The sequence below is a fragment of the Arvicanthis niloticus genome, chromosome 10 (assembly GCF_011762505.2).
Source record: "Arvicanthis niloticus isolate mArvNil1 chromosome 10, mArvNil1.pat.X, whole genome shotgun sequence".
Lineage (NCBI taxonomy): Eukaryota > Metazoa > Chordata > Mammalia > Rodentia > Muridae > Arvicanthis > Arvicanthis niloticus.
The window spans coordinates 66,344,859-66,370,429 of record NC_047667.1 but is presented as its reverse complement, the minus strand read 5'-3'; the positions used below and the strand labels follow the sequence as shown (position 1 = coordinate 66,370,429).

Here is a 25,571-nt window from a genome sequence, read left to right as displayed (position 1 = left end):
TTAGCCCCTCACAGTCTCACAGTCCTTGGGGAAAGCTCTGCCCAAGGCGGGGAGTGTCCCCAGCCCTCTAGAGTCAGATAATTAAAAGCATACAGGACTTGGCCACATAAGAACCCTCCAGAGAGTGAGACTGCCAGCCACAGGCTTGTGAATGAGTACTGTGACCAGAGGAAGAGCAGGAACCCTGCACAGGATTCCATCATGCCAGGATAGGCATCGAAGTCCCAACAAAGAAACACAGGGGCCTCTCTTCCTGCAGAGTCTGTGCAGCCCATACACAGGCATGAGGAGCCAGAACTGGCCAGTGTCTGCAAGACCAGGATCTGAATTCCTGGGCAGTGGGATAATCTGGGCACAGAGAAGAGGCAGCAGCTGTGACTAGGACCTTCTTCCATCACCACAGTCTGACTCCAGAGGGCACAGGAGGCAGGGTACAATCTCTGGTGATAGAGTGTAGCTCATCTGAGTCCAGCCCTGATTCCACCAGACTGCCAGAGCCCAAAATAAGACCAGCCAAATCCACAGCAGGTGGGAGAAGATGAGGGTCTGGGTACTATCTGGATGCCAGACAAGGCCACCTAGAGGGGCATCCAAGGTGACCTGTCCTGAAAACTGTTACTTGGGGACTTTCCGTTATACAGGTTTTTCTACTTGTTTCTTACGATTTGTAGGACTCCTGTTGAGAGCACCCCACACGTTTGTTAGTTTAGATGGCAGATTTGGGGACCAGACTGAGTCTGGCAGGAAGATGATCTTAAAGGAATAGAACCTCCCCTCTGAGTCCCAGAGCCAGATTCTCTAAAATGAACCAACACCAAGCACCTTGAAGGTTCTCAGCTAACAGACTGACTTGATCAGCAGCTAAGAGTCAGAGCCAGCACTAGATACACAGTAGATGACAAAGAGGAAGGTCGGGGTGGTGATGGAGGAATCAGAGCAGGTTTCCCTAGGCCATGCCAGTCCAGAGCCACAAGCTGGCTGCTGAAAGCTAAGAGTGGAGCAGAAAGTACCAGTCACAAACCTGGTCACCTCCTTGGGGGGTTGTGGCTACCCTTCTAGGTCTCAAGAAATGTCACTTAGCAAGAAACAGTAAAGATGACATCATCTTTCCTTTTTTAGACTGGGAGATAAAATGGGTCAGGCTGTCCATAGTTCTATAAGCCACCCACATGGGAGGCTCCTTATGGCTATGTCATTTCTTCTTCTTCGTGTTCCCTCGCCTAGAGGCACCTACTCAAGGAAGAAAGGATTCCAGAGATAACCAGCCACTTTAAGAGATTAGTGCTAGAGAAAAGTGGAAAGCTATTACACCAGTTCACGCAGGATTGAGCCCAGGAGTCCCAACACACACGGATGGAGCCCCGTGTTACTTCCACCCTGACCCAGGGAGATAGACTGTCAGTTTTCAGCCCATCTTCTGACTCCTCCCTCTTGGCATCTGGCAGATCCAAGCAGCTGTTCAAGGAAAGTAAGCCAAACACAACAGGTGCTCGCGAGGCCACCATGATCAGCTCAGACTCCAGGTCCTCCCCTGGCTTGGCTCGGTGGGCCGAGAGCTATGAGGCCAAGTGTGAGAGACGTCAGGAGACCCGAGAAAGCCGCCGCCGCCGCCACAATGAGACCACTTGCCGCCAGCCAGGGAAGGTGCTGAGGACCCAATACAAGGAGCAGCTTCAGAGAGCTCGGCTACTCCTGTTCCTCAAAAGGAGAAACCTGGAAGAAGAGAAAAAAGGCCAAGTCAGGGAGCGAGGGCCCTCCAGCAAGACAGAAGGAGGAACAGGCCAAGTGTCTATCCTCGAGGAGTCCTTGCCTGGTGCCAACAAGACCTCTTTCCCTGGACAGCAGGTGCGATATGTCCGAGACAACGCTGCTCCAGGCCCAGGGGTGGGGGTCTGCTAGGCACAAGGGATGAACGTCACTAACAATCGATTTCCATTAATCCCTTCCTCAGCATGCAGTCAGGTTTCCTTTAGCCACCAGCCAGTGCTCTTTCAGAGACTCTGTGGTGTCTTTACTTAACTTCTTTTGAAGAGGCAGGTCCTATATCTGCCTATTGGGAGAAAGGAAATAATTGTACAATTGCAAGTCAATAACTAGTATAAGATCTTCTTTTTTCCCTTGAGATAGGGCCTTGCCATGTATTCCAAGACGGCTTCAAATTCATTATCCTTCTGAAATTACCGGTGTACCATAATTAGCAGATTCTACCATGCAGCTTTCCTTTTGTTCTCTCGATGCTGAAGGCCTTACGCATGGTAACCGAGCCACTGGGCCACATCCCCAGTTCTATAACCCAAAGTGTATCACACAGGCACGTGCTCTCTCTCTCTCTCTCTCTCTCTCTCTCTCTCTCTCTCTCTCTCACTCTCCAGTAAGGCTTCACATCCACTCTTTCTCTTGTGACACTTCATTTCTAACATCTTTGCCCAACTGAAGCCTCATCTGATCAGGGAAGCCTGCCCTGGCAAGTCAGGTCACCTCTGCTCTCTTGGGTCTGCATGGTTAATATCGCATAAATACATAGAAAGCCCATAAGCATGGCTTAGGAGGAGCAGTGCTTACAACAGCAGGTTCTGCATTATCCTACTATAGTGTCAGCACACTGAGGAGAGAAATGGGTCCATGTAACACTGGGTACTGCCATACATACCAAGAATAGGTACTTCATATAGCAGGTGCATGTGCGTGTGCGTTTCCATGTCTATAGGTGTTCATGTGGATGCACATGAATTTATATGTGAAATCTAAAGGTCTACTCCAGGTTTTGACGCTGGTTCTCTCACTAGCCTGGAGCTCACCAAGTAGGCTAACCTGGATGCTCAGCAAGCCCCTGAGATCCAGATGCCTGGCTCCATCTCCTTGGCAATGAAATTACAAGCACTCACCGCCAGTCTGGCTTTTTAAACAAAACAAAACACGGGTTCTGAGCTTCATGGTTACAAGGCAAGAACCTCACTGACTGCACTGTCTCTCTGGCCCCTTCATCAGGCTGCCACACAGCTGCCCAGAACAACCATCCCGGGACATAACTGCAAAAGAACTAGCTGCCTACTTACAGGGCAACAAGGCCTCTGAGTGGCCTGGTCGAGGGAGCCAGGGTATGAAGGATAGAACAGAAAACAGTGAAATAACTCCCTGCCCACAGTTATCAGGTCAGCCTATGATGGAATTCCATAGATACTTCTTGGCTTTTAGTGCTTTTTTTATTTTGTAGGAGAAAAGATCAATTAGACTAACCTGTGACCACCACTATCCCATCCTCCCAACAAGTTCCCTACTCTGTCTTCTTCCAGTGGGAAAGCTCAAAGGTCCTGTGGCTCCTAAGGAGAGGCAGACATCCAGTCTAGGCCTTCTTTGATAGGCAGGAGCCAGAGGCCTAGAAAAGGCCAGGTCTGACTACTACCAAGTCTCTGACCACTTCTCCCACTAAATCAGGACATGGCTGAGAGTCTGAGACCGCTGAATGAAGGAAGACTGGCCCGTTGTCTGGTCAAGGAAAGACATTCTCCCTGTCCAGGAAGAACAAGTGGTTTTCTAGGTGGGAAATATCATATGGACTGCCATGATAGGTTACCTACCACACACAGAACAGCTTGTGCACAGAAAGGTATTTCTCATCATTTATAAAGTTCAAACCCAAGCTTGAGGCTCCAGGGTGTCTGGAATCTGATGAAGACACTCCCCCCTCCCCGCCCCCCCCCCGTGCGCAGATGGTCACACACTGTGTCCACGCATGGGAGAAAGCAGGCAGAGGGGCAAGCTCCTGCATGGCTCTTCTGGTAGAGCACTGACCTCACTCATCAGGACCCCACACTCAGACATAAGTATATCCCAAAGGCTGCATTTCCCAACACTGTTAGAATTTCAACATGTGAGTTTCAGGAAAACTGCTCAGTGCACACAGATGTGATTATCATTTTGCCTTTTTTTTTTTCCCATGCTGAGGATGGAGCCGAGGGCCTTGTTCATGTCTGGCAAGTCCACTAGCACTGAGCTACATCCCCAGCCTCTGGTCCTTCTTTCTGCAGTTGTCTGGAAAACTTAGGAGGCCCTTCATGGTGGCATCCTTCTTCATCCTTCATTTGCTTTCCAGGAAACAGGGATAAGCTCTGAGGTTTCCCAAGCCTTACATCATTCCTCCTCAGGCATCCGGAGGGATCTGGATGACCGCCATGCTTCCCATGGGAGAGCCTTTCCACCACAGGACTCTGACATCAAGAAGCCACACAGACACCACAGGGGTGAGAGCACAGCCCTGACACCTGCAATGGCAGTCCAGCTCCCCCATCCCTCCCCTCGTCCTCCCTCCTTCCCTGGATACTGAATCATCCTATCATCTCAGGTACCCAGACAAAGGCAGAAGAGACATGGCCAACAATAAAGAATGATGCCAGTCAGCAAACCAAGTGAGTTCCTTCTGTGTTCCTGACCCCAAAGTTTCACATCTCATCTATCCATCCACATGTTTACTTGGAACAACTCCACTGGACACACCAAGATGAGCCCACCCCAGATGAGGAGGAATTAGCCTTACCCACACTATTACTCTTCAGCAAGGATGCCAGATGCAGCTGACATCCTGCCTGCTCGCAGGTTCCATTCTTTGACCCACTGTCATGTTTTTCTTCTCTTCCCAGCTGTGGAGTTGCTGTCCTAGACAAGGTAAGAGGTCCCTCATTTGGAGGGGTCTGGCTCAGACAGCACCTAAGCGTTACTATTCAAGGATTCTACAATAAACTCAAGCTGGGGTGGAGGGACACCTTCTTCCAGGATGGTCAGATGGTCCTGAGCATAGATGTGGGGCCAGAAGGACCCTGCCAGATCCAAGGCAAAAGAGATCTGCTACATGTTAAGCCCACCAGGGCTCTGGTTCTGTGCTGAAGTCCTCCTGAATCTCTTTCATCTCTCTCACTAGGATATCATTCAACTCTCTGAATACCTCAAAGTAAGTATCATGGTGACCCCTCCCCCCCCCCCACACACACACATGACTCTCCACCTACTCTTCCTCCAGGATAATCTTTCCTTTTGCATTTCCCCTCAAGGAAGCTTTACAAAGGGAGCTGATCCTAAAACAGAAAATGGTGATTCTCCAGGACCTCCTGCCTGCCCTGATCCGGGCCTCTGACAGCTCTTGGAAGGTAAGAGTAAAATCTTCAGACAAGTACGCAGGTTTCTATGCATGCCCACCTCATTTCTCTTAGCGTACCATCTAACAAGGGAAGGGCTGTCTCACTGGAAAGAGGCAAAGGTGGGGATACTCAGATGCAGAGGTCAAAAGGGTCACAGTGAGTGTATACCTAGGGAAGACCCAGAAACAAAAGGAGACAGAGACCTGCCTTTAGACCTGTGGGGGAAAAGAAGGAAACGCCTATGTAGTGTTGTTACTAGTACTGCCAAAGTCAAGGGCTTTCACATGGGATTCTGTGTTTGTTAGTTACCTTGGTTGTCGATGCATCGAAACACCGGACGAAAGCAACTTCCAAGAAAGGGCCAGTTTTGGTTTATGGTTCTATGATTCATCATGGTGGGGAGGAGGGTCATGGCAGCAAGAGACCATGAGGCAGCTGATCACATTGCTTCCATAGATAAGAAGTCAGTCAAAAGAGAAATGTTGGTGTTCAGCTGGCTGTCCTTGCTTTTTTTTTTTTTTTTTCCATTGGGAAGCCCAGCCCATGGAATGGGACAGCCCCTTACCAGGTGGGTCTAACCACCTCTGCAATCTAGAAGTTCCCGTGCAGACTTTGTCTTCAGTGTGACTCTAAATGTCATCAAGCAGACAATCAAACTTAATCATCGAAGATCCATACCAAGGTTCACACAGGTCACACAAGCCTGTGACAATACTCAGCCAGGAAATGGGTGCCAGAATAAAGAAGACTTAATGGGTGATCTAGTCTGATTTTCTGTTTGCTGTAAGAGGCCAAGGCCTTGCCCACAGTCATAAAACCCCCGTAGCTAAGTTCAGGTCTCTAATGATGGTCTGTTCTTTCTCTAGATAGTCAAAGGCCATGTTCCTGCTAACAAGTACTAGGAATTTGTTCTTTAGGAAGTTTCATAGTTCCTAAAATTCATAGTTTTGAAACTGAAACATGCCAAAATAATACAAAGACATGGTAAATAAAAGAAATGCTTCCAGGGTGGAGCAGACAACAGGAGGGACCAGACAACCCCAGAGAAGGGAGCCGAGGATGTGTCCTCTAAAAAAGGTTTATTTTATTTATATGAGTACACTGTAGCTGTCTTCAGACACACCAGAAGAGGGCATTGGATCCCATTACAGATGGTTGTGAGCCACCATGTGGTTGCTGGGAATTAAATTTTCTCTGGACCTCTGGAAGAGCAGTCAGTGCTTTTAACCGATGAGCCACCTCTCCGGCCCCTACATCAGGATTCTTTATACTAATTTTTAACTGAAAATTCCAAAGAACTTCGGATGTATACCATATCAGAACTTACCTTGTTAAAAATTAAAACAGAAATTTAGAGATATTAATCCTGAAATGACAATAGTCAAGCATCATTTGCTCACTTAAATTAAGTGTTTTAATGAAAAACTCTTGTTTTCAAAAGGATAAAAACAGAGAAGCGGCATTTACAATATACATTTACAATATCTGGCTGAACAAAAGACAGCTAAACTCTATTTGCTCCTGAATTCAACCTCCCGCAATTCACTCTTTGAGTTGAAGTGTTTGAAAGCAGTCAGTGTCACGGAGACTTGTGCTGAAAGGGAGAGAGACCTTGAGGATCCCTTGAAAGAGTCTCTAGGAGTTCATGCATTGAGCAGATGATAAGGAGGTTGGTGCCACCAAAGCCTAAGTCAGCAGGCGTGTTGAAGGAGAATGTCGGCCTCTCAGGCCCCCATGCACCTCACTTTTATGCTTAAAGAAGTGAAACAGGAAGTTATGAAACACTCAAGGAAGTTTGCAGTGACCCAGAAGACCACCACTCCCACTCTGCAAGCCAGTCACTGGGCCTGGATTCAGGAGTCTTTCTGGTCAGGCCTCTGCTTGCCAAGTCATTTCCACTAGCAGAGCAGGAGCCCGAGTCGGGGCAGCTGGGCATGTGAGGTGGTTTCCGGTACTGAGCTAAATTGAGCTCATGTCTTGCACCCCTTCAACAGATACTTAGTGACTTTCAACTCTATGCCGGGGTTTCAGGAACAAAAAGAAGTAGAGCCCTTGCTTTGAGAGACTCATGGTCCAGCAAGGAAGAGTCCCAGCAGACAATGCCAGGGAGACAGGGCTGAAAATGTATGTGCAGTGTGACACAGAAAGAGAGAGAGGTGCTGCCTGAGGTAGAGTAAGGAAGGCTCTGAGCAAAGAGACCGTGTCAGCTGGGCCTTACAGGATGAGCCAGAGCTCACCAATTCAGAAGTAGCTTGATGAGGAGGAAAAGCAGAAAAACACTTAGGGAATTAGAATGTTTACAGGCCTAGGTGTGCAGAGCACTGGGTATAGCCCAAAGCGGTAGACAGGAAGGGATCCTGTCTGAACAGCACCACACAAAGACCTCTCTCACAGTTTCAGAACAAGAGACATGAACCTTTTCTGTTAAGGTTTGCTTGAGATTTAATGAAAAGCCACACAAACAAATAAATACATATTTGTACATGTGTGTGCGTGTGTGTCACAGCAGACATTTTGTTTTGGAATGGCCCATGAGACTGCATGCCACCCCCAGGTTGAGCAACCTGCCTGTCTTTGGAGGAGCTCGGTCACTACAGAACTGAACCGAAAGGAATGATCTGATTTGTGTTCCTAGCTTCTCTAATCAAAGGCCCAGCTGAGTGAAGGGAGGGGGGGGGGGCCCTGGAGAAGTCTAGAAAGCCCAGGTCAACTGTGCTTAGTGGGAATGAGGCAGATACTGTAGGAGCTATTTGTATAGATCTCAGGAATCTGAGACAGGAGGCTTCCAAACTCCAGGCCAGCCTGGGCTATATGTTGAGGCCCTGTCTTCTTTTTTAAGCCATTTCTATCATAAATGTGGGAGAGGGTACTATTTTATCCCAGGCTCCAGCTTGGTTCCCCTCTCCCAACTTCCCACCCTTCCCAGGTCTCACGCACTTCTCTTGTTTCTCCCACCCCAAGCTTCTAGCTTCCTGTATTTAAGAAAAGTCATCCATAACTGTTCATTTGAGAACCCTTGCATCTCCCAAAACAAAACATTTCCAATTCCACCCCTCCTGAGAAAGCCTCAGTACGCCATCAGACCGTGGCCCCCTTTGGTGATTTTAGGAAAATAGTTGAATGAATGAGGTCAGAACTGGGACTCAGACTTCAGCCCAGTGTCCACTTTGTCCTTTCCACTCGAGTTCACGTATGAGTCTCCAGATCCTCATGCAAGTCTGTTTGTGGCAAGACCTAGAGGAGAATCCCAGGGTCGGTGCCCCTGAAAACACCCCTAAGAACTGCTGAGAACCTAGAGGTGGGTCTGACCACGAACACAAAAGTAGCTCTGCCTGCAGAGGAAGCTGGAGTCGAGCACTGGGGCTTTGAGATCAAAGCAGAACTGAGATCCTGAGATGACAGCACAGAGAGCTTCACACGCTATGCAAGCTGTTAGTGAAGAGATGAGCAGCCATGGGAAGGGGCTTCTGTGATGAGGCCTGGTGTTTCTGGAAACAGAGCTGAGGCAGGGGACCAAACAGCAGCGGGATCTGAAGCCCTGGACCAACACCATGTGTGTGTGGCCTCTTTGCTGCCTTCCTCCACCAGGGTTGGCCTTTCCAAGGTGCTCCAGGATCCTGGGGTAAGGTCTTTAACCTCAGAGCCTCTCAGATGCTCTAACACTGATGGCAACACAGGGAGAGCTGAGGGCAGGAAACCGTGTGCTCCATTTGCAGCAACTTGGCCGGGACTTTCCTGCTTGCCTTAGGGAGTCTGGGAAGACAGAGCTGTGGACAAGAGATTTTGTTCAAGACTTGGGTGGCAGCCCCTATTCCTACTTGAAAGGGGATACTGTAAATTGCCTTGTATTGCAACATAAATGGAAAAATAATCTGGGGGTTGGCTGAAATACATAAACACTTGGAAGAGGAAAATACTGAATGAACATGATACTACAGAATAGGAAGGTGCCCAGAGGACATTTCAAGGACACGGTCTGGGGCTTGTGTTCCTTCCAAGCTGTAAGGCGTCGATCTTTAAACTTGGTGGGTTTGGCTGGCTTTTGCACTGTAGAGTCTGGGCGAAGAAAAGTGCGTGCACTTAGTGGGAAGACCAACGCAGAGCAGGGCGGGATGGGGCCAGCTTAGTGCAGCCGCCAGACTGACAGTGAACAGGCCCCTCTGGGGAATGCAGCTGTTCTACCGCTTACCCCTGAGCCTGAACAGTGGAAGCCTTTGTCCTTCTCTTTCATTGGTCCCAAGCCCTGTGGTTACTGTAAATGCCAAATCCCTTTCTCTCCGCTCTTTCCCACATGCGGCTGAGAAAAACATTAATAGTAGGAGGCACTTTAAAAAATTGTTTTTGGCAAAGGTTTTTGCTTTTGCAAGGCCCAGCTGAGTAACACAGGAAGCAGCAAGGGTGGGGGCTCCCCCCTGGTCCCTACAGTTAGAAGAATTAAACAAATAAGATCAAAACGGGGGCAGTGTAATACCACTTCCTGCCTTCCCCAGGCACCCTGACTCTCAGAAAGAGAGGCTCACCTCATCCTAGACACCCTCATCCCCAGTTTTTTTAACCATGAGGGCTGGAAGTGTTTGTTGGTTTGACACCAGGAGCTACAACATCCAGGCCTGGAGAAAGGTTCCCCCAAGAGTCCCACAGGACTTGGGTGGACACGTCAGAGGAGGAATATGAAAACCATTACAGACTAACACAGCCTATCTCACAGCCCTATCTCTAAGAAGCATACTGTCATTGCTGGCACCCCGGCTACTCCAGACGGATACACCCTGGGTAAAGCTCAAGGCTGGCAAAGAGGTACAAAGATCAACAAAGTAGCTGAAATGCTACAAGACTAGAAACCAGAACTGCACCTCTGCTCATCTTTCTCTGCTTGGTGTTAGATCAAGGGATACCTTAAAGTGCCACGGGGTACCTTAGGACCTGGGGCTCATGGAGTTGGGGCAGGAACAAACCATTAAATTGATCCAGCTTCTGAATTCCTCTGTGACTTTCTCAGAAGCCCTCTTACCACCACCCCCACCACCCCCACCACCCCGCCTCGTGCCCACACCTACTCTGCTTCATATCTGTAGGTTCATTTCTCACTTTTCAAAGAATTTCCCAGGAGGCCTGCCAGACAGGGATGGACACAAACATCAGTAGTCAGTCCTCTAGAGACATAGGTTTCAAAGCCTCAATTCAACCAATGTTGGATTGAGAATAAGCGAAAGGGAAAAAAAATCCTGTTTTTCTTGTCTTTCTTTCAGTTAGTCCCAAGTCATACGTTATAGCTGACATTTATATGGTATTTCCAGTGTACTGTGAGTCAGAGACAATTTTAAGCATACAGGAAGGTATGCATACGCCTTAGATAAATGCACACATTTATATACAAGGGAGTTGAGCATTCTGAGGGGCTCTAGGAACTAACCCTCAGTGCATATGAAGGGACTGTCATGACAGAGACCTCCACCCCACTGTCCTGGGGCCTGAAATCAAGGAATCACCTGTACCAGTCTCAGCTCCACCATGCAGTCTCCGCTGCATGGGTTGCTGACATCCATCTTGTCTTCCATTGTCTTCCCTCAGTTTATCCTGGTGTTCTGGTCTTGTTTTAGAAAAACACCATCAGACTAGACTAGAATTAAATTTGACTGCATTGAACTTCATTGAACGTGCACCTCTGTCTTAGTTAGGGTTTCACTGCCGTGAACAGTCACCATGACCAAGGCAACTCTTATAAGGACAACATTTAATTGGAGCTGGCTTACAGGTTCAGAGGTTCAGTCCAGTACCATCGAGGTGAGAGCACAATAGCATGCAGGCAGGCATGGTACAGGAGGAGCTGAGTGTTCTACATCTTCAACTGGAGGCTGCTAGCAGAATACTGGCTTCTAGGCAGCTAGGATGAGGGTCTTAAGCCCATACCCAGTTTCACACCTATTCCAACAGGGCCACACCTCCTAATAGTGTCACTCCCTGGGCCAAGCACATACAAACCATCACAACCTCCAAACATGCTCCCATTCTAGATAGAATACTGCAGCATCCAAACCTGAAGGGTGAACACAGTTCAACCACTAACAAGGAGCTGGAACACATACAGATTCTCCCCAGGAGCAAAGCCCAAAAGCTGTGTGCCTGTACTTTACAGACAAAGGCCCAGGTCCAGGATGACAGGAGGCAAGGAAAGTGAGAGGGGGCCATGGGGGGGACGATTTAGGAACCTCTCTGTCTCTCTATGGCCTTCTTTGCTGTTTGGGGCATTTGTTAGAGAAACTCAGGGTACAAAGAGGATACAAGGCCAGTCTGGATCACCCTCGGCCTGCAGAGAGAAGACCAACTTCCCTTCAGGACGCCTTAGCCACCTCTGCACTGGGAGGGGAAGAGCCCACAGCACCAAGCGCTGGCTGTGGAACAGGACTGGAGAGGTGCAGCCTCTTGGCACTGTTTGTCTATTTGCTTGTTTGTTTCTGCCTTAGCTCACTATCTAATGCTTTACTTTAGGGGCAGCTTAATGAAGACACACTGAAAGGCAAACTAAGATCCCTAGAAAACCAGCTCTACACCTGCCTGCAGGTAAGCATTCTGGAGAACACTTCTAGCACATTAATTTCAATAAAATTAAAAACGTTTGAATCTCAGCCCCGCCTTCTAGAAACGTTACCAAATGGAGATTAGCGTGCCAACTCTTGCCTCACTGTGCTTGTCTATGTCATGTTATCCCTAACTGGCATGTAACCACCTCCAACTGCCCCTTCTTTGTCCTACCATGCATGCCTTTGTACCCTGGGAAGGAATTCCAACACTAAACATGTTGTTGGCTCCTCGGGAAGTGCAGGGAGAAGCCGCTGGTAAAGGTTCACACCATACAGTCTCCAGAGACTCCAATCTGAGGACAGAGAAAGAGGCGCTAACAGAAAATCACAAAAAACGGTTTTCATCTCAGGAAGAAGGGGGTTTGTTTGTTTGTTTAGCAGAAACCCTGAGGAAGCAAAAACTCAAGAGTCTAAAGAACGTGATGCTAGTGTTCAGCTTCAGGAATCTCTTGATTTGCCCTATTCCCAGGTTACAATGAAAGAAAATCAGTTCCCCTGACAGGCGGAGAGATACCAGTAAAGGAGGTGGGAGAACAGGGGCCAGCAAGACGGCTTAGTAGGTGCTTGCCACCAAGCCTGACGACCTGAGTTCAATCCCTGGGATCCATATGGTGGGAGGAAAGATCTGCATCTCCCTCACAAGTTGTCCTCTGACCTCTACACACACTCTGTATATGTGGCAAGTACACACACACACACACACACACACACGCATGTAAAAAATATTGAAGGAAACCTAAGTAAGGAGGGAATGGGTGGCCTTCTCTCGTGTGGCAGCACAGGGTTCAGCAGTTTCCTACACAGCTGAGAACAATTTATAGTGTCTATAGCAGTGGTTCTTAACCTGTGGGTCATGACCCCTCTGACAAACTTCCATCTCCAAAAATATTTCCATTACAATCATCATGGCTGTACCAAAATTACAGTTATGAAGTAACAATGAAAATAATTTTATGGTTGGGCTCACCACAACATGAGGAGCTGTATTAGAGGGTTGCAGCATGAGGAAGCTGAAAACCACTCACTGGTCTCTGGGTTTCCAGGTCTACGTGTTTGCTTGGTTTTGATGGGAGCTGCTTGGATAGGCTCTTAGCTAAAATATGCCCACCAAACTTGTAAGTGACCAGCATGCAAGTGGGAACGCAAATCTTTAATTTGGTTGTTGCTGAGAAAGGTATAGCTATTAGGTTGACCTTGAACTTGTGACCCTCTCACCAGCCTCCCCAGTACTGGAGTCACAGATAGGAGCAACTATATCAATGTAATTTTTCTATTGGAAATGAAGCTAACCTGTGATTGCTATAGTAACTAGGACTTCACCATGTTTGGCTTCAACCAGTCACTCTTGGGTTTGACTTTTAATGAAAATCCTGAAAAGCAGAACACCCTTGCAGATACAAAAACAAAATTCCAGACAATCCCAAGGTGAGACAAAATGATCGCTAATGACCCTCTCCTTAACCTTCGTTGTCTGGACTTACCCAGATGGGTGCAGAACTGATTGTAAAAGCTGCCCGCCTTCCCCGAAATCGCAAGGCAAAAAGGGGAGGTGACAAGGGCTACCAACACTTTACTGGATCTGCAAATCTGTTTTATCTGATTTGGGGGTGTTTCCCTTAGTCCTAAAACCAGGGGAAACATCTAATGCAAATGTATTCTTTTAGAACACCAAGTCTTCAGATCCCCGGGGCCATCTTCTTTTAAACAGCAGTGTCTGGAAAGTGTTCGGAGTGAGGGAGAATGATCCACAGAGCAGAGCAATGGGGGGTGGGGGGGGGAGCTAATTATTGGAAATTCCAAAAACATGGGCCCCATTCTCATAAATGCAAATATGCCAATGCTCAACAAACAAGCCACCAGAGCTGAGGATAGAGGAATTAGTGTGATTTAACAGAATCGGTGCGTTCTCTACGTCTGGAACACAGCAGAGGCGCAGAGGCTGCTGGGTGAATGGATGGAGAGGGAGGTTGTAGTGGAAGTGCCCTACTGACGGCAGGCACTTCTCTGACAGCCTGGGGGACTCCTCTGCTCAGCTCCAGCCTGACAACAAGGCCCATCACACGACTGGTATCTCTACCTTGAGTCCGAGACCTACAGTGTTCCCATGTGTGTATCCCTGCCATCCGGTAGGCAGAAGTTCAAGGCGTATTTGTTGAATTGCTTCTGGTTTACAGAAACACTCCCCCTGGGGGATGAAAAAGGTACTGTTGGAGATGGAAGACCAGAGAAGCAGCTATGAGCAGAAGGCTAAGGCGTCACTGCACAGAGTGCTGGAGGAGAAGATGCAAGCGGAGCAGCAGCTGCAGACGGCGCAGGTGGAGATACTGTGCAGCTCCTGGGGCTGGGACCCTGGGAACAGTCCCCAGAGCAAGGGGGCCAGCCACCACTGCAGGGAGCCTGCTCCTCAAATTCATCCTGTGTTCTAAACTTCAGGAGTTCAGTGTGTTCCCTTTCTCTCAGCTTCTGCTCCTTGGGAACCTTCTCTCCTCTGGTCTCTCTCAGCTGTCCCTGGCTTTGGCAGAGCAGAAGTGTCAGGAGTGGAAGAGTCAGTACGAGGCTCTTAAGGAGGACTGGAGGACCCTAGGGGACCAGCACAAGGAGCTGGAGAACCAACTGCATGTGCTTCAGTCCAAACTACAGGTACCAGGCCTTGGGAGTGGGAGAGGAAGCGGGGCAGAAGGGGGAAGAGGTCTCCTGGGTTGGGCCCAAAGGACGGATACATATGTAACAAGTAGTTTTCAAGTCTTCATTCACTGCCCACTTAGTGCCAGACTCACTGTTTTGCTCTGCATTATAAGTGTGTACTTAAAGGGAATGCCTACACTGCCCGTGTAAATGAACTAAATACCCACTGGAGAGACACAAATGCCTGGGTTGGAACATTCATCTGGTTGATCAGCCTACCAATTGCACACTATTCAAACACCATCCCAGCAGGGCACCCAGTGCACAACTGCCTACTCTTTTGCACACAATAAATGTTACTGGTTTATTGACAGGTGCTAACACATCCTGCCTGTGCATTTCTTAACAAATTACAGTAAATTCTTGGCATACTCAAAAGTTCCTACACTTTCAATCTGCCACCTTAGGAAATCTAATGAACCTCCACAAGCCTGTTTCCTCATCAGCAAACTAAGGGTCTTCTGTTGCGTGGATTCAATGTGAATACGCACACAAAGTATGTAGCCTAGTCTCTGGTACATATGAACACTTGACTTGGGTTAGCAATTACTTTACATGTGTTTCCTCTGGCCTGGGTGGAGGCCTAACATTCCAAGCTCCCCAAAACATATTAATCAATCCACTTGGGCCAGTCAATCTTCTGGCTAATGAACCACCCATCAGGAAGGCAAATTCACCTTAAGTCATGCCAAAGAAGGAAGAATAACTATTCTTTTAGTGAGATAATATACTTTCCCTTTCTAGAACACCCACCCCTGGTGTAGTCACTCACAGAGCCATGGCCATGCTACTTGGTCAAGCCTGCCTATTCTTCCAAATTTCTCAGAAAAGTGTAACTTTTCTTTTTCGTGTCTTCTTTCTTCCGAGCACTTGCGGAAGCCTAAGATGTGCTTCCAGAACCTGGGCTTTCTCACTCCTCTTCTCTGAAGTTACTCTGTATCCCCTTTGCCAGATGGCTGCTTGCCAAACCGCCAAACCTCCATCCCTAACTCAAAAGGCATGGCTTTCTTTCCCTCTTGTCCACCTTTGTCCTCCAGGCAGCTGCTGAGACTCACAGAATTCCCACTCTGCTTCGCGTTGTTACTGTTGTTACTGTTTTGGGGTTGTTTTGGTTTGTTTTTAGTCTTCCTCAGAATCTGTTCTTAATATTTTTAATGTTAACAGTCTTAGGTATTTTTATTCTCAAGATCCTAATTGCGCTCTCCCTTCTTCCTCCCTCCAAACCCTCCCCATCTCCCTCCCAACTCTTCTTCACATTCATAGCCTCTTCTTCACCAACTGTGATCGCATGCATATATATTCCTGAATATAAGCTGTTGAGTCCAGTGGTATGTTCTCCCCTGAGGAAGAGCACCTCTCCTGCTCCAAGATTTCCTCAATTGCCTACCATTCTCTGTGGAGGGTTGAGGCTGTGTGGGCTCTCCCCCTTCGGGCATGCCCACTGGTGGCCTCCCTTTAACTTCACATCTGGGCAGCCATGTTGGTGAGACTTTATGGGTGTTGACATTGCTAGGAGACAAAATCTCACAGCAAACTCTCTGATCCTCTGGCCCTTACAATCTTTCTGCCTCCTCTTTTGCAATGTTCCCTGAGTTATTTTTATAAGCTGTAGTCATTGAGACCAGGCTCCACAAGTATGCATTGTGATTGGCTATAGTTTTCTGTGGTGGTCTCCACTGTTGCAGACGAGTCTCCTCGATGTGTTCTTAAATTATTTTATTAACAAATCTAAGAATTCAGAGAGGAGACCCCATTTCCCTAGTCACCTGTGGCACCCCAGATGAGGCTCCCCAAAATTTTCAGTTAACACATGGGTTTCACATACTTAGTTTGAAACTTTGAAGATCTGCCCCAATCTTTACAATTTCCCCCAAACAAAAATCAGAAAAAAATATACTTGATGGAAGAGGGCGTGAGATGTTTGGAGGTAAATATCTTACTGGCCGCACATCCACATCTTAACTTTATGTGTTTCTTCCCATCATACCTAAGGCAGTTCTTAGGAAAGTGTTTTGAGGATTTTTTTTTTTTTTTTTTTTTTTTTTTTTTTTTTTTTTTTTGTTCCTTCTCCTCTCCCTCTTCCTACAGCCCCACTACTCTGGGCCCTGTTTGCTCATATGAGAGCATCAAATCTCATTATGGTTGGTTGTGAACCACCATGTGGTTGCTGGGATTTGGACTCAGGACCTCCAGAAGAGCAGTCAGCGAGCCATCTCACCAGCCTATTTTGAGGTTTTAAAACATGAATTCTTTGTGAAAACAGCCTTAACTGCCCCTCTCCCTCAACAACTGATCATGTCAAAATAAAGAGCAAGTAAAACATTTAGAAAAGTTCTGGCCTGGTGCGGAGATGAGTCATCAAGCCATGCCCCCTGTAAGTCCCAAGTCAGAAGCACTGTCATACACATAGGGGATAGGCAGAACAAAGGGAAGGGGGAAGCTTCCACTTCCTGACACCTCATCTCTTAAAGTTCTACTGTGTCAGTCCGGTCCATGGCACTTGCTGCTCTCCAGCCACACTGACCTGCTGCTCTGGCTCCTCCCCCTCCTCTCTGCAGGGGGCAGACAGCAGAGACTCACAGATGAGCCAGGCCCTGCGACTCTTAGAAAGTGAGCACCGGGAGCTGCAGACCACACTCGAGAGCCTGCAGGGAGACCGAGAGCAGCAGAGCTCTGAGACCCAGGACCTACAAGGTACTCATCCTCTTCCAGGTCATAGGGTCATGAGAATCACAGCTGAACGGGCTCAGAGGAAGGAGGCTGTGGGGAGAGGCTTTGGTCTTCATTCTTGCTTGGTTCTATGATTTTTTTTTTCCTTGAGGGAAATGTCAATCAGCCAAAATGAACATTAGTTGTGCTTCATCTGAGAACTGTGCATATTCTATCTTCCAGCTGCTCCCACACTAGTCACACGCAAAGGCCATATACCTAATTTGAAAGGGAAAGGTTAGTACAAACACAGGCAGGATGAAGGCCTCCTAGTTGTGCCTGTGTGGGTTGAAAGGACCCACCAGAGCGCATGCACAACTTCACAACGTTCCTATGTGAATGCTGGCCCCTCCCTTCTGAAAGACACCTGACACTCCCAGGCCGCAGAGACTTACCTCTCTTCTCCAGCTCTGGTGCTCTCCTATTTCCATTTGTATTCTTTCACTTTCAGATCAACTAAGGAAGTCAGAGGAGGAGAGACAGGCCCTGGTGAGCAGAGTACAACAGCTACAGAGTAAGTTTCCTTTTTAGGGTTCAACCTGCACAGGTGGTTCCTGTTGCTGCTGACCACAGAAGGCATTCGAAGGAGCTGAGCTGTCCAGGCTCTAGTGTGCCCTGTTGCTGAGCCACTTCCTGCCAGGGTGTGGGAGGGTCATCTGCACAGCTCTCCATGAGTTATATGGTTTCTTTCCCAAGTTATACATTAGTGTTTGGTCTTGTGTTTCCTTTCTGTGTGTGTGTGTGTGTGTGTGTGTGCATGTGTTCGTGTGTGCACTCAAGCCCATAATAGATGCAGAAACAAGGGAGCTGGAGGGTGTTGAGAATCTACCTGTTACTGTCTGCCTTAGTTCCTTAAGAAAGGATGTGTCACTGTTTTCCAGCAAGGCTGGCTAGCCAGCAAGCCCCAACCATCTTCCCTTCTCTGTCCCCAGAACTGATAACATCAGGGTAACAGGAACAGGCAGCCACACCCAGCTTTTTACCTAGAGCTGACAAGCTAAACTCAGGTCCTCCTAATCACAATGTTGGACAGAAGAATCTAGGCAACAATGGAAATGCACATATTAAACCTTCAACCCAGGCTGGAGAGATGGCTCAGTGGTTAAGAGCGCTAGCTGCTCCTCTAGAGGTCCTGAGTTCAATCCCCAGCAACCACATGGTGGCTCACAACCATCTGTAATGGCATCTGATGCCCTCTTCTGTTATGTCCGAAGACAGCTACAGTATACTCATATAAATAAGATAAATTAAAAAAAAAAAAAGAAGTATTAGGCTTTCTAAGATAGTTCTTTTCTTATACATTCTATAGAATGCACATGAACAAGTCACTTAGATCTTTCTCACTAGAGTGGTTCAGAAAATAAGCATTCATCGATCCCATACACAAGAGTCCTGGACATATGCACTGAAGTATACCAACAAACAAAATAGTTTCTTAAGAAACTTCCATTCTAAGCAAGTCCAGAGATAGGTGTTCCATTAAAAAAAAAATCAGTGTATGTGAAGTCACAATAACTACTATAGGGAAAAAAGGAGCAGGTTAAAGGTAAAATTAATCATTGTTTGGTAGAATGTCACCTGGGAACGTGTTCCTTCAGAGCCACGGCAGAAGCTGGCATAAGGATGGTTTATTTATGAGGAAGTACCAGATTAGGTGACTTGGACAAAAAACCCAAGCTGTTCCACAGACCTGGAGGCTGCAGGCCACAGTCAAGCTGCCCAGAGGGTCAGTGCCTTCTGCTGTAAGGTCCACTCCAGGCAGGCCTCCTGCAGGTGTCTTTACATCACTTTTCCCTGGAGCAGGTGTGGGTGTAAATATCTCCTTTCTAAGATCACCAGTTATCTGGATGAGGTTTCATCTTAATGAACTTACGTTTAATCACTTTTAAACATAAAAGCCTTTTTAAAGACTCCATCTCAAGGAAGTTCACATTACAGGGGTTAAAACTCCAATAAAAACTTTTGAGGAACACACTATTCAGTCCCTAACAGATGATAACTAATCTTTTACAACTGAGGCCCCAAGCCAGTGTCTGAAATGAATCTTTACAGTAAGTCTGTGAGCACAGACAAACAAGTTCCTTTTGTCTCCCTCCCAACAGGTCTGCTTCAGAATCAATCCTTACAACTTCAAGAACAGGAGAAGCTCTTAAAGAAAGGTCAGCAAATTTCCTCCCACTAAATGTTGCTCTTTCTTTGCCTAAGGCTGGGGAAAGGACTACGTGACTTCTTAGGGTCCCTCCCACTTCTGAGTCTGTGAAGTCAGGGAGGTAGGGGAAACGGAGAAACGATCACTGGCCTGGACACTTCAGCCAGCCACCTGCTCTGGGAGGTATATAAACTGTGGGAGGGTTTCTACTTTCTCCGAAAACATGTGTCTCTGTTGAACATTTCAATAAACTGATTTTGAACTCAGGATTTCATGTCAGTTTTTACACAGTTGACTTTACAAACCACATCCAATGTTTCAACCCAACCATACAGTGTACAAGAATCCCCCTTCTCTAACCCTAACCATTCTGGGGCCCAAGCTTGCTAAGGACTCATCAGCCACAGAGAGGCTCCAGTGGCTCCTCAGCTCTCCACAGCACAGTCTGTTGTTTTATCCTTCCCGCTACTGGGTGTAATGCAGGAGAACGTAGAAACAAACGAGTGTGCCCTCACAGCATGGATAAGAACACAAAGAGCTCTGATCATATAAATTAACAACTGAACTAAAGCAATAGCCCAGAACCTGACTTGAGTTCAGTGCTGTTTTCAGCAAAACTAGGGCTACAAGGTGCCAGAAGCCAGCTTTAAAGTATTAAGAGGCAAGTCTAAAATGACTTCCATTTTCGAGACTTTAAAATGAGGGTGCAAAGGTCACCGAGGAATCATTAAGCAAACCTACATGAGAAACTAGATACTATATGACTAATGAAAACTATTTCAATTCATAAACATTCACAAAAAGTATCAGATTCAACGAAAATCAAGACAAACGTAAAGAAAAATAAGATGTCGACCTTGCCGCAAGGGTCCAAACTTCAGCTGTGTGTCTAAGCCACTTCTGTTTGTTCTGTTGTTTTCCATACAGGGTCTCACTATGTAGCTCTGGCTGTCCTGGAACTCACAGTGATCCACCTGCCTCTGCCTCCCAATTGCTGGGATAGACAGCATGCAGATGCCACTGTGCCAGCACACTAGAGTTATTTAATGCCGAATGTCCTACTCCATTCAGTGAAGCCATAGACAAACACACCATCTCCCCACTCTGCAAATGCTAAGGGTTCTCACAACGTGTCAGGCCCTCTCAGACACAGGCCTTACTGTCACTAAGAATCTGGCTGCTTTTTTAGATCAGGGTTTGCCCGTATGGAATCCAAAGTTCTCCCTTGATGAATTGAAGCCTGAAAGTACAGAAAAGGAGAAAGTCGAGGAGCTCAGAGACCAACTACAAAAGGAGACATCTCAGCTCCAGGCCAAGGAAAAGAAGGTGAGGAGATGACCTCAGACTGTGAGGGGTCATCTAGATTGATCGACAGTGCTCACTCCGAGTGTGAGGGCTCATCCAGACTGTTAGTGTTTATCCAGATTGTGAGGGTGGGGTGGGAGTGGGGCAGAGAAACCTTCTAGGAGGTAACTGGAAAGCAGAAACCTCTAAGCTTAAATTATTACTGGATGACCACAAGTGTTCATTTCTTCTATAAATGTTTTTGCTCTTGGATTGACTTATAATCTTTCTCCTTCCTAACTTATAACAACCTCTATTAAAGGATATATTGGTAGCCCATTAGAAAGTCAATCAGAACACAGAAAACAGCTGGTAAACACATTCACTTCTTATATTGTCATATACTAAGTATCAGCATGCTTTATTTTATGTTGTATCTTTTAAATAACAAACACTTTCCTAGGAACATTCTTCTAAACTCACACACCCTTGGAAGTGTGCAAAAGCAAGTAGATTCCAAGGAAGGGGGGGGGGGGGTCCTCCAATTATTTCTAAGTCTTTTGTGAAGAACTTACTTTTTTTTTTTTTTAGTTTGCCCACATACAAAGTACTTTCACAAAGTCACATGAAACCATTTACATGTATTGGAGCCAATAAGCTGGCTCAGTAGTTAAAGAGAAACACCTGTTGCCAAGCCTGATGTCCCGAGTTCAATCCCTGGGACCTACCATATAGATGGTAGAAGGACAGAAGTGACTCAAAGAGTTGTCCTCTGACTTCCACACATGCATATTAGTGTACACACATACATACATACACACAGATACATACACACACGTGTGCACACACGCTCACACACATACTACCAACAACAATGTAAAAAATTGAAAGCGTTCCTATATATGAAATGTAATATATGCATCATAACCAATCTTACAGCTCAATATACTCCCAATACACTATATGATAGGAAGAAGACTAAAATCTTTGAGAAAATTGGGGAAGAATGGTTCACTTAAAACAAATGAAGGAGTGTGGTACTCAGGGCAGTCTCTTCCAGAGTTCTGTAGAAAAGAGGATTGGAGACACCTCGCTATGCTCTTCTCAGTGCAGAGAGCTGTATTCAGAATTAGGCATCCTCAATGAGAAGTACCCCTCCTGTCTGCAAAAGCTACATCACTGTCAAGAAGTGCTGAGCCACAGCCAGCAGCCAGCTCCCAGAGTAAGAGGGGCCATCCTCCTCTACACAGGAGCCAGCTCCCAGAGTAAGAGGGGCCATCCTCCTCTACACAGGAGCCAGCTCCCAGAGTAAGAGGGGCCATCCTCCTCCATAGCCATACATGACAGAGGGGTAGCTCCTTTTTAAGTCTAGTGTTACAGATAAAATACATCAGTCCACACCAACATCTGGCCGTCCTGTCCCATTCCACTTGATTTACACTATGCCAACGATACAGCAAACATGAAAGAAAAACTGTCTATTACCTACCCCATTTTTATGCATCTCTAGAGTCTGGAAGACACGAAATTAAGCACCCCTGCTGTGGAAACCTGACGTGTTCTAGCTCCAGAACATACTGTGCACACAGAAACACGGTGCTCAAAAACTTCAAATAATTTCGGGGTATTTTGGATTCTTTTTATTACGTTTGCTCAAATGGTAAAGTCTATACAAATACTACTGGAGAAAAGAAGAAAAAGACAAAATTAGAATGCCTCCTAACCCCGAGCATCTCAGAAAACCATTACTCAGCCTGTGTTGGTCCAGGAATGAAAGTATTTTGATTTATTGTGAACATAATGACGAGGGCAGAGGAGAACTGCAAAAGTATTGAGGCACACAAATAGAGTGTGTTATTCTGCTGAGTTACTTTCTACCATCAATTATTCATTCCAGAATTTAAATAGCTGTCCTCTGTCAGCTATGGCTCTGTAGGCCACTAGTAACCTGGTTTTATCTCAATGGAAGTGACAAAAAGTGAGGGAGACACTGAAGAGAAAAAAAAAGTCCTTTTTGCCACCAGTGCAAGGTTTTCTACTGGGTTAAAATGTCAAGGGACTATTCTTGCCCATACTCTCTCCAGCTAACTCATGGCTGCTCTCCTGTCTCCACCTCCTCCCATACAGCGGCAGTGTGGCCAGTGGCTCCCAGTGCTGATGGTGGTGATTGCTACAGCACTGGCCGTGTTCCTGGCAAACAAAGGCAACCTGGTCATCTGAAGAACTTCTGGCAGCTATCTGAAGTAAAATTCAGAAGCAAAGAACTCCTTGAAAAACAGGAGTTTCGGTACTTTATAACTTAGGTCTTCCCTCCAAATGAATCCAGATTCCTAGTTTTATGTTTTTTACCATTGATATGTTTATAAAAAGATAAAAAGAGGGGGGTATGGTCTATGGAGGTGTAGTCAGGTATGGGGGAAAGCGGGCCCATGATGAGGCATCCCTTCACCCTCTGAGGGACCAGCCACACAACTGTATAGTATAGAATAGAGGTAATTTAGGATTTAGGGCATGGGGAAGGGAGTTAAGAGGGTAGTAGACAGAGAAAGGCAGTGGGGCGGGGGAAGGGTACAAGGGGAGAGGGAGGGAGAGAAAAGTAGAGGCCAGTCATGAGCACCTGGGGGGAGGGGGGAATGGGGAAAGAATGGGACTGAGAAGGGAAGAGCAAGAGCGAAACAGCAAGAGAGCAAGGAAGGGGCAAGCAGCCCCTTTTATAGTGAGTTAGGCAAACCTGGCTGTTGCCAGGTAACTGTGGGGCGGAGCTTAAACAGAATACTAACAACCATGCTGTAAATAAATCTTATTTCACAAGACTACTCTTTAGAAGTGTCTGTTCCTGAGAAATAAACCACAAGTGTGACACTTGAACATCACTGTCTCATGCCCTAATTCAGTTAGAGTTCCATAAACATGCAAATTACCTAGTCACTCTCCTTCCCTCTAAGGTACTGACTGTCCACCAGGGGCGGCCACCATCCAAGGGTATCCTGCTTACGTTTCCACAACACTCCTTTTCCTGCTCTTCTATCTCTTATTCAATGAAAAACAAACAAGTACCTCTGCTAAGGACCTAGGAACTCCTAATATAAAGGTGGAAATCATACTACTGCCGCCATCAACAATCCCCATTCACGTATGTGGTCAACTGATTGCACAACATCCTTCCCGAGGCACTTACAATGATCCTAATTGACATCTTCCACCCAGAGATAACCATTCACTGATACCTTCTCAACCGGGCAGAGTTAACTCAGAGGGCCACAGCAGGAAGTGTAATCACCTCAGAGGAGATGCTGAGGTCAGCAAAGGCATTCTGAGTCCTAAATCGGGTTCTGAGTTCCTTCTCCCAGGCACTTAGAAAATTCCTCAGGTCTGGGAACAAACTCTCTGGAACACTAAAGGAGTACAGCAGAATTGGAGGCTGGCCAGGCAGCCATGAAATCTGGGCAGTAAACACCCGCAGGGGAGTCATGGTTAAGCAGTTGCCATCTCCATGGTTCAGGTCAAATGTGTAAGAGACAGGATAGCCCAGGAGTACCCCAAATACAGTGCAGAGATTCCAGTCTGAGGAATGCAGCTTGCTGTAGGAGACTCCCGGAGACACATCCTTCTGCAGTCCTTGAAAATGTGTGATGATGTCAGCTATGAGAGATTTGAAGCCCGGAAGCTGGTCCAAGGACCGGACAGAAGGATGAGGCTGGGTGCAGGAAACATCCACGAAAGTTACGGTACCAAGCAGTGTCTGTTCCAAATGCCAACAGGCATGTTCAGGACTGACGATGAGGTTATTCTCTCCAACCTCAAGAATGTGAAGTCCTGGCTTCAGGACCCCCAGCCCCTGTAGTTCCTCCAGATAGCTTTGGAGCGCTGATACTCCTGCAGAGTTGCAATCATAGAGTATAGCTGGCTTCAGCCCGCGGGCCACAGCCAGCACCTCTCCTGCCAGGTGAAGGCAGGTAGCTCGAGGTGGGCTTTTTCTCTTTCCCATGCCCAGAGTCTGCTGAGCAGCTGCCACCAGCAGCTGAGGGCTTGGTGTTGACATGAGATCTGGAAATTACATGACATATGGCCTCCTTAGCTTGCCACAGTTCCCTTGCCTGAGTCACACACAGTTTGGCTTCCAACACTTGAGGAAGAGCCTAGAAACAATACGGTAGGGGGAAATCGTTAATACTGTCAAGATGAGATCATCATCGCTGCACCCCACTTCTCTAGCAGAACTAAGTCTCCGAAATCGTGGTTCTAGCTACATTTACATTGTCTCTGACTTCGATTCTAACTTTTACCTGGTGCAGTTTATGCTCTGGGATTCAAACCTTACAGCAACTGGAACAGTCTTTGGCAGAAGTTACCACGTCTCCCAAAACTGTCCTACTGGGACAGAGCTCTGGGCTCCAAATGTAAGCGTCCGTAAGCTCTCCACTGCCAACTCCTCCTATCTCCACTAAGAGCCTGGTTAAACCAGCATAAGCTACAATGCGAAGTAACCACCGCCTCACCCTGAGACACACAGGTAAGCGAAACGGCTAGAACTGGGGCAGGAGCCACTTTAACACTTGCTGGGAGCGGCTTCCCTTCTGGGGCGGCACGCTCGCACCGCCACACGTACCCACGCGTTAGATTATTTTAGGCTAGTTACAATCTGCCTCAAAACACTGGGCTTGCATTTCCGCCGTGGGTTCGGGGGCGCAGGAAGTCCTTCCGGCTGCCCTCCAGCGGCCAGGAAAGCAGCACTCCCCCACGCCTCACACACAGTACAGTGAAAACTCTACGGTCAGAGGAGAAACCCGAGCGGGGGTAAAAGAGGGCGGGGAGAGCCTGAGACGCATGCGCACTGACTACTCCGCCCTTCCGTGACGTCATTCAGAGTGCAAACGCAAGCCGGAACCTTTGACAAGGCCGCGGACGAAGTGAAAGGTAAAGCCACCTTAGACCCGCCCCTTCCGGTAGAGCAGCTGCCAACCGGCCTTGCAAGGCGGAAGTGGAGAGAAGCATCCGGGACCTCCTGCTGTCAGTCCCTGGCGTAGCTGG

General features: G+C 47.3%; 2 protein-coding genes across 6 annotated transcripts; one reads left to right on the top strand and one right to left on the bottom strand.

Moving 5' to 3' along the window:
• The first annotated feature begins 1,503 nt into the window (after window positions 1-1,503).
• On the top strand, window positions 1,504-22,901 carry Traf3ip3 (TRAF3 interacting protein 3). 2 transcript variants are annotated; one of them, XM_034513269.2, is made up of 15 exons: window positions 1,504-1,845; window positions 4,094-4,241; window positions 4,343-4,406; window positions 4,638-4,662; window positions 4,916-4,945; window positions 5,046-5,141; window positions 11,622-11,693; window positions 13,888-14,028; window positions 14,216-14,353; window positions 16,957-17,092; window positions 17,559-17,621; window positions 19,210-19,266; window positions 20,446-20,582; window positions 21,649-21,762; window positions 22,668-22,901. In XM_034513269.2, exons 1-15 carry the CDS (start codon window positions 1,504-1,506, stop codon window positions 22,758-22,760), a joined length of 1,656 nt encoding a protein of 551 aa, XP_034369160.1. In that variant the 3' UTR covers window positions 22,761-22,901. The 2 variants fall into 2 exon arrangements, with proteins under 2 accessions (XP_034369160.1, XP_076797759.1); XM_076941644.1 differs by lacking the exon at window positions 21,649-21,762.
• C10H1orf74 (chromosome 10 C1orf74 homolog) lies at window positions 1,582-25,347 on the bottom strand. Of its 4 annotated transcripts, XM_076941646.1 has the most exons (3): window positions 25,040-25,347; window positions 23,821-24,679; window positions 1,582-1,713 (listed from the first exon to the last, which is right to left on the bottom strand). In XM_076941646.1, exons 2-3 carry the CDS (start codon window positions 24,580-24,582, stop codon window positions 1,687-1,689), a joined length of 789 nt encoding a protein of 262 aa, XP_076797761.1. In that variant the 5' UTR covers window positions 24,583-24,679; window positions 25,040-25,347; the 3' UTR covers window positions 1,582-1,686. The 4 variants fall into 4 exon arrangements, with proteins under 4 accessions (XP_076797761.1, XP_034369222.1, XP_076797760.1 ...); XM_034513331.2 differs by lacking the exon at window positions 1,582-1,713 and having other exon boundaries at window positions 23,519-24,679; window positions 25,040-25,345; XM_076941645.1 differs by lacking the exon at window positions 1,582-1,713 and having other exon boundaries at window positions 23,519-24,679; window positions 25,150-25,344.
• Between the last annotated feature and the right edge of the window lie 224 nt (window positions 25,348-25,571).

Excerpts from the sequence above, each read along its gene's own strand:
- Traf3ip3 (XM_034513269.2), top strand. The coding sequence starts at position 1,504 with ATGATCAGCTCAGACTCCAGGTCCTCCCCTGGCTTGGCTCGGTGGGCC. Across the intron at positions 4,242-4,342 it reads GCCACACAGACACCACAGGG|GTACCCAGACAAAGGCAGAA; the intron begins GTGAGAGCACAG and ends CTATCATCTCAG. Across the intron at positions 4,407-4,637 it reads GATGCCAGTCAGCAAACCAA|CTGTGGAGTTGCTGTCCTAG; the intron begins GTGAGTTCCTTC and ends TTCTCTTCCCAG.
- C10H1orf74 (XM_034513331.2), bottom strand. The coding sequence starts at position 24,582 with ATGTCAACACCAAGCCCTCAGCTGCTGGTGGCAGCTGCTCAGCAGACT.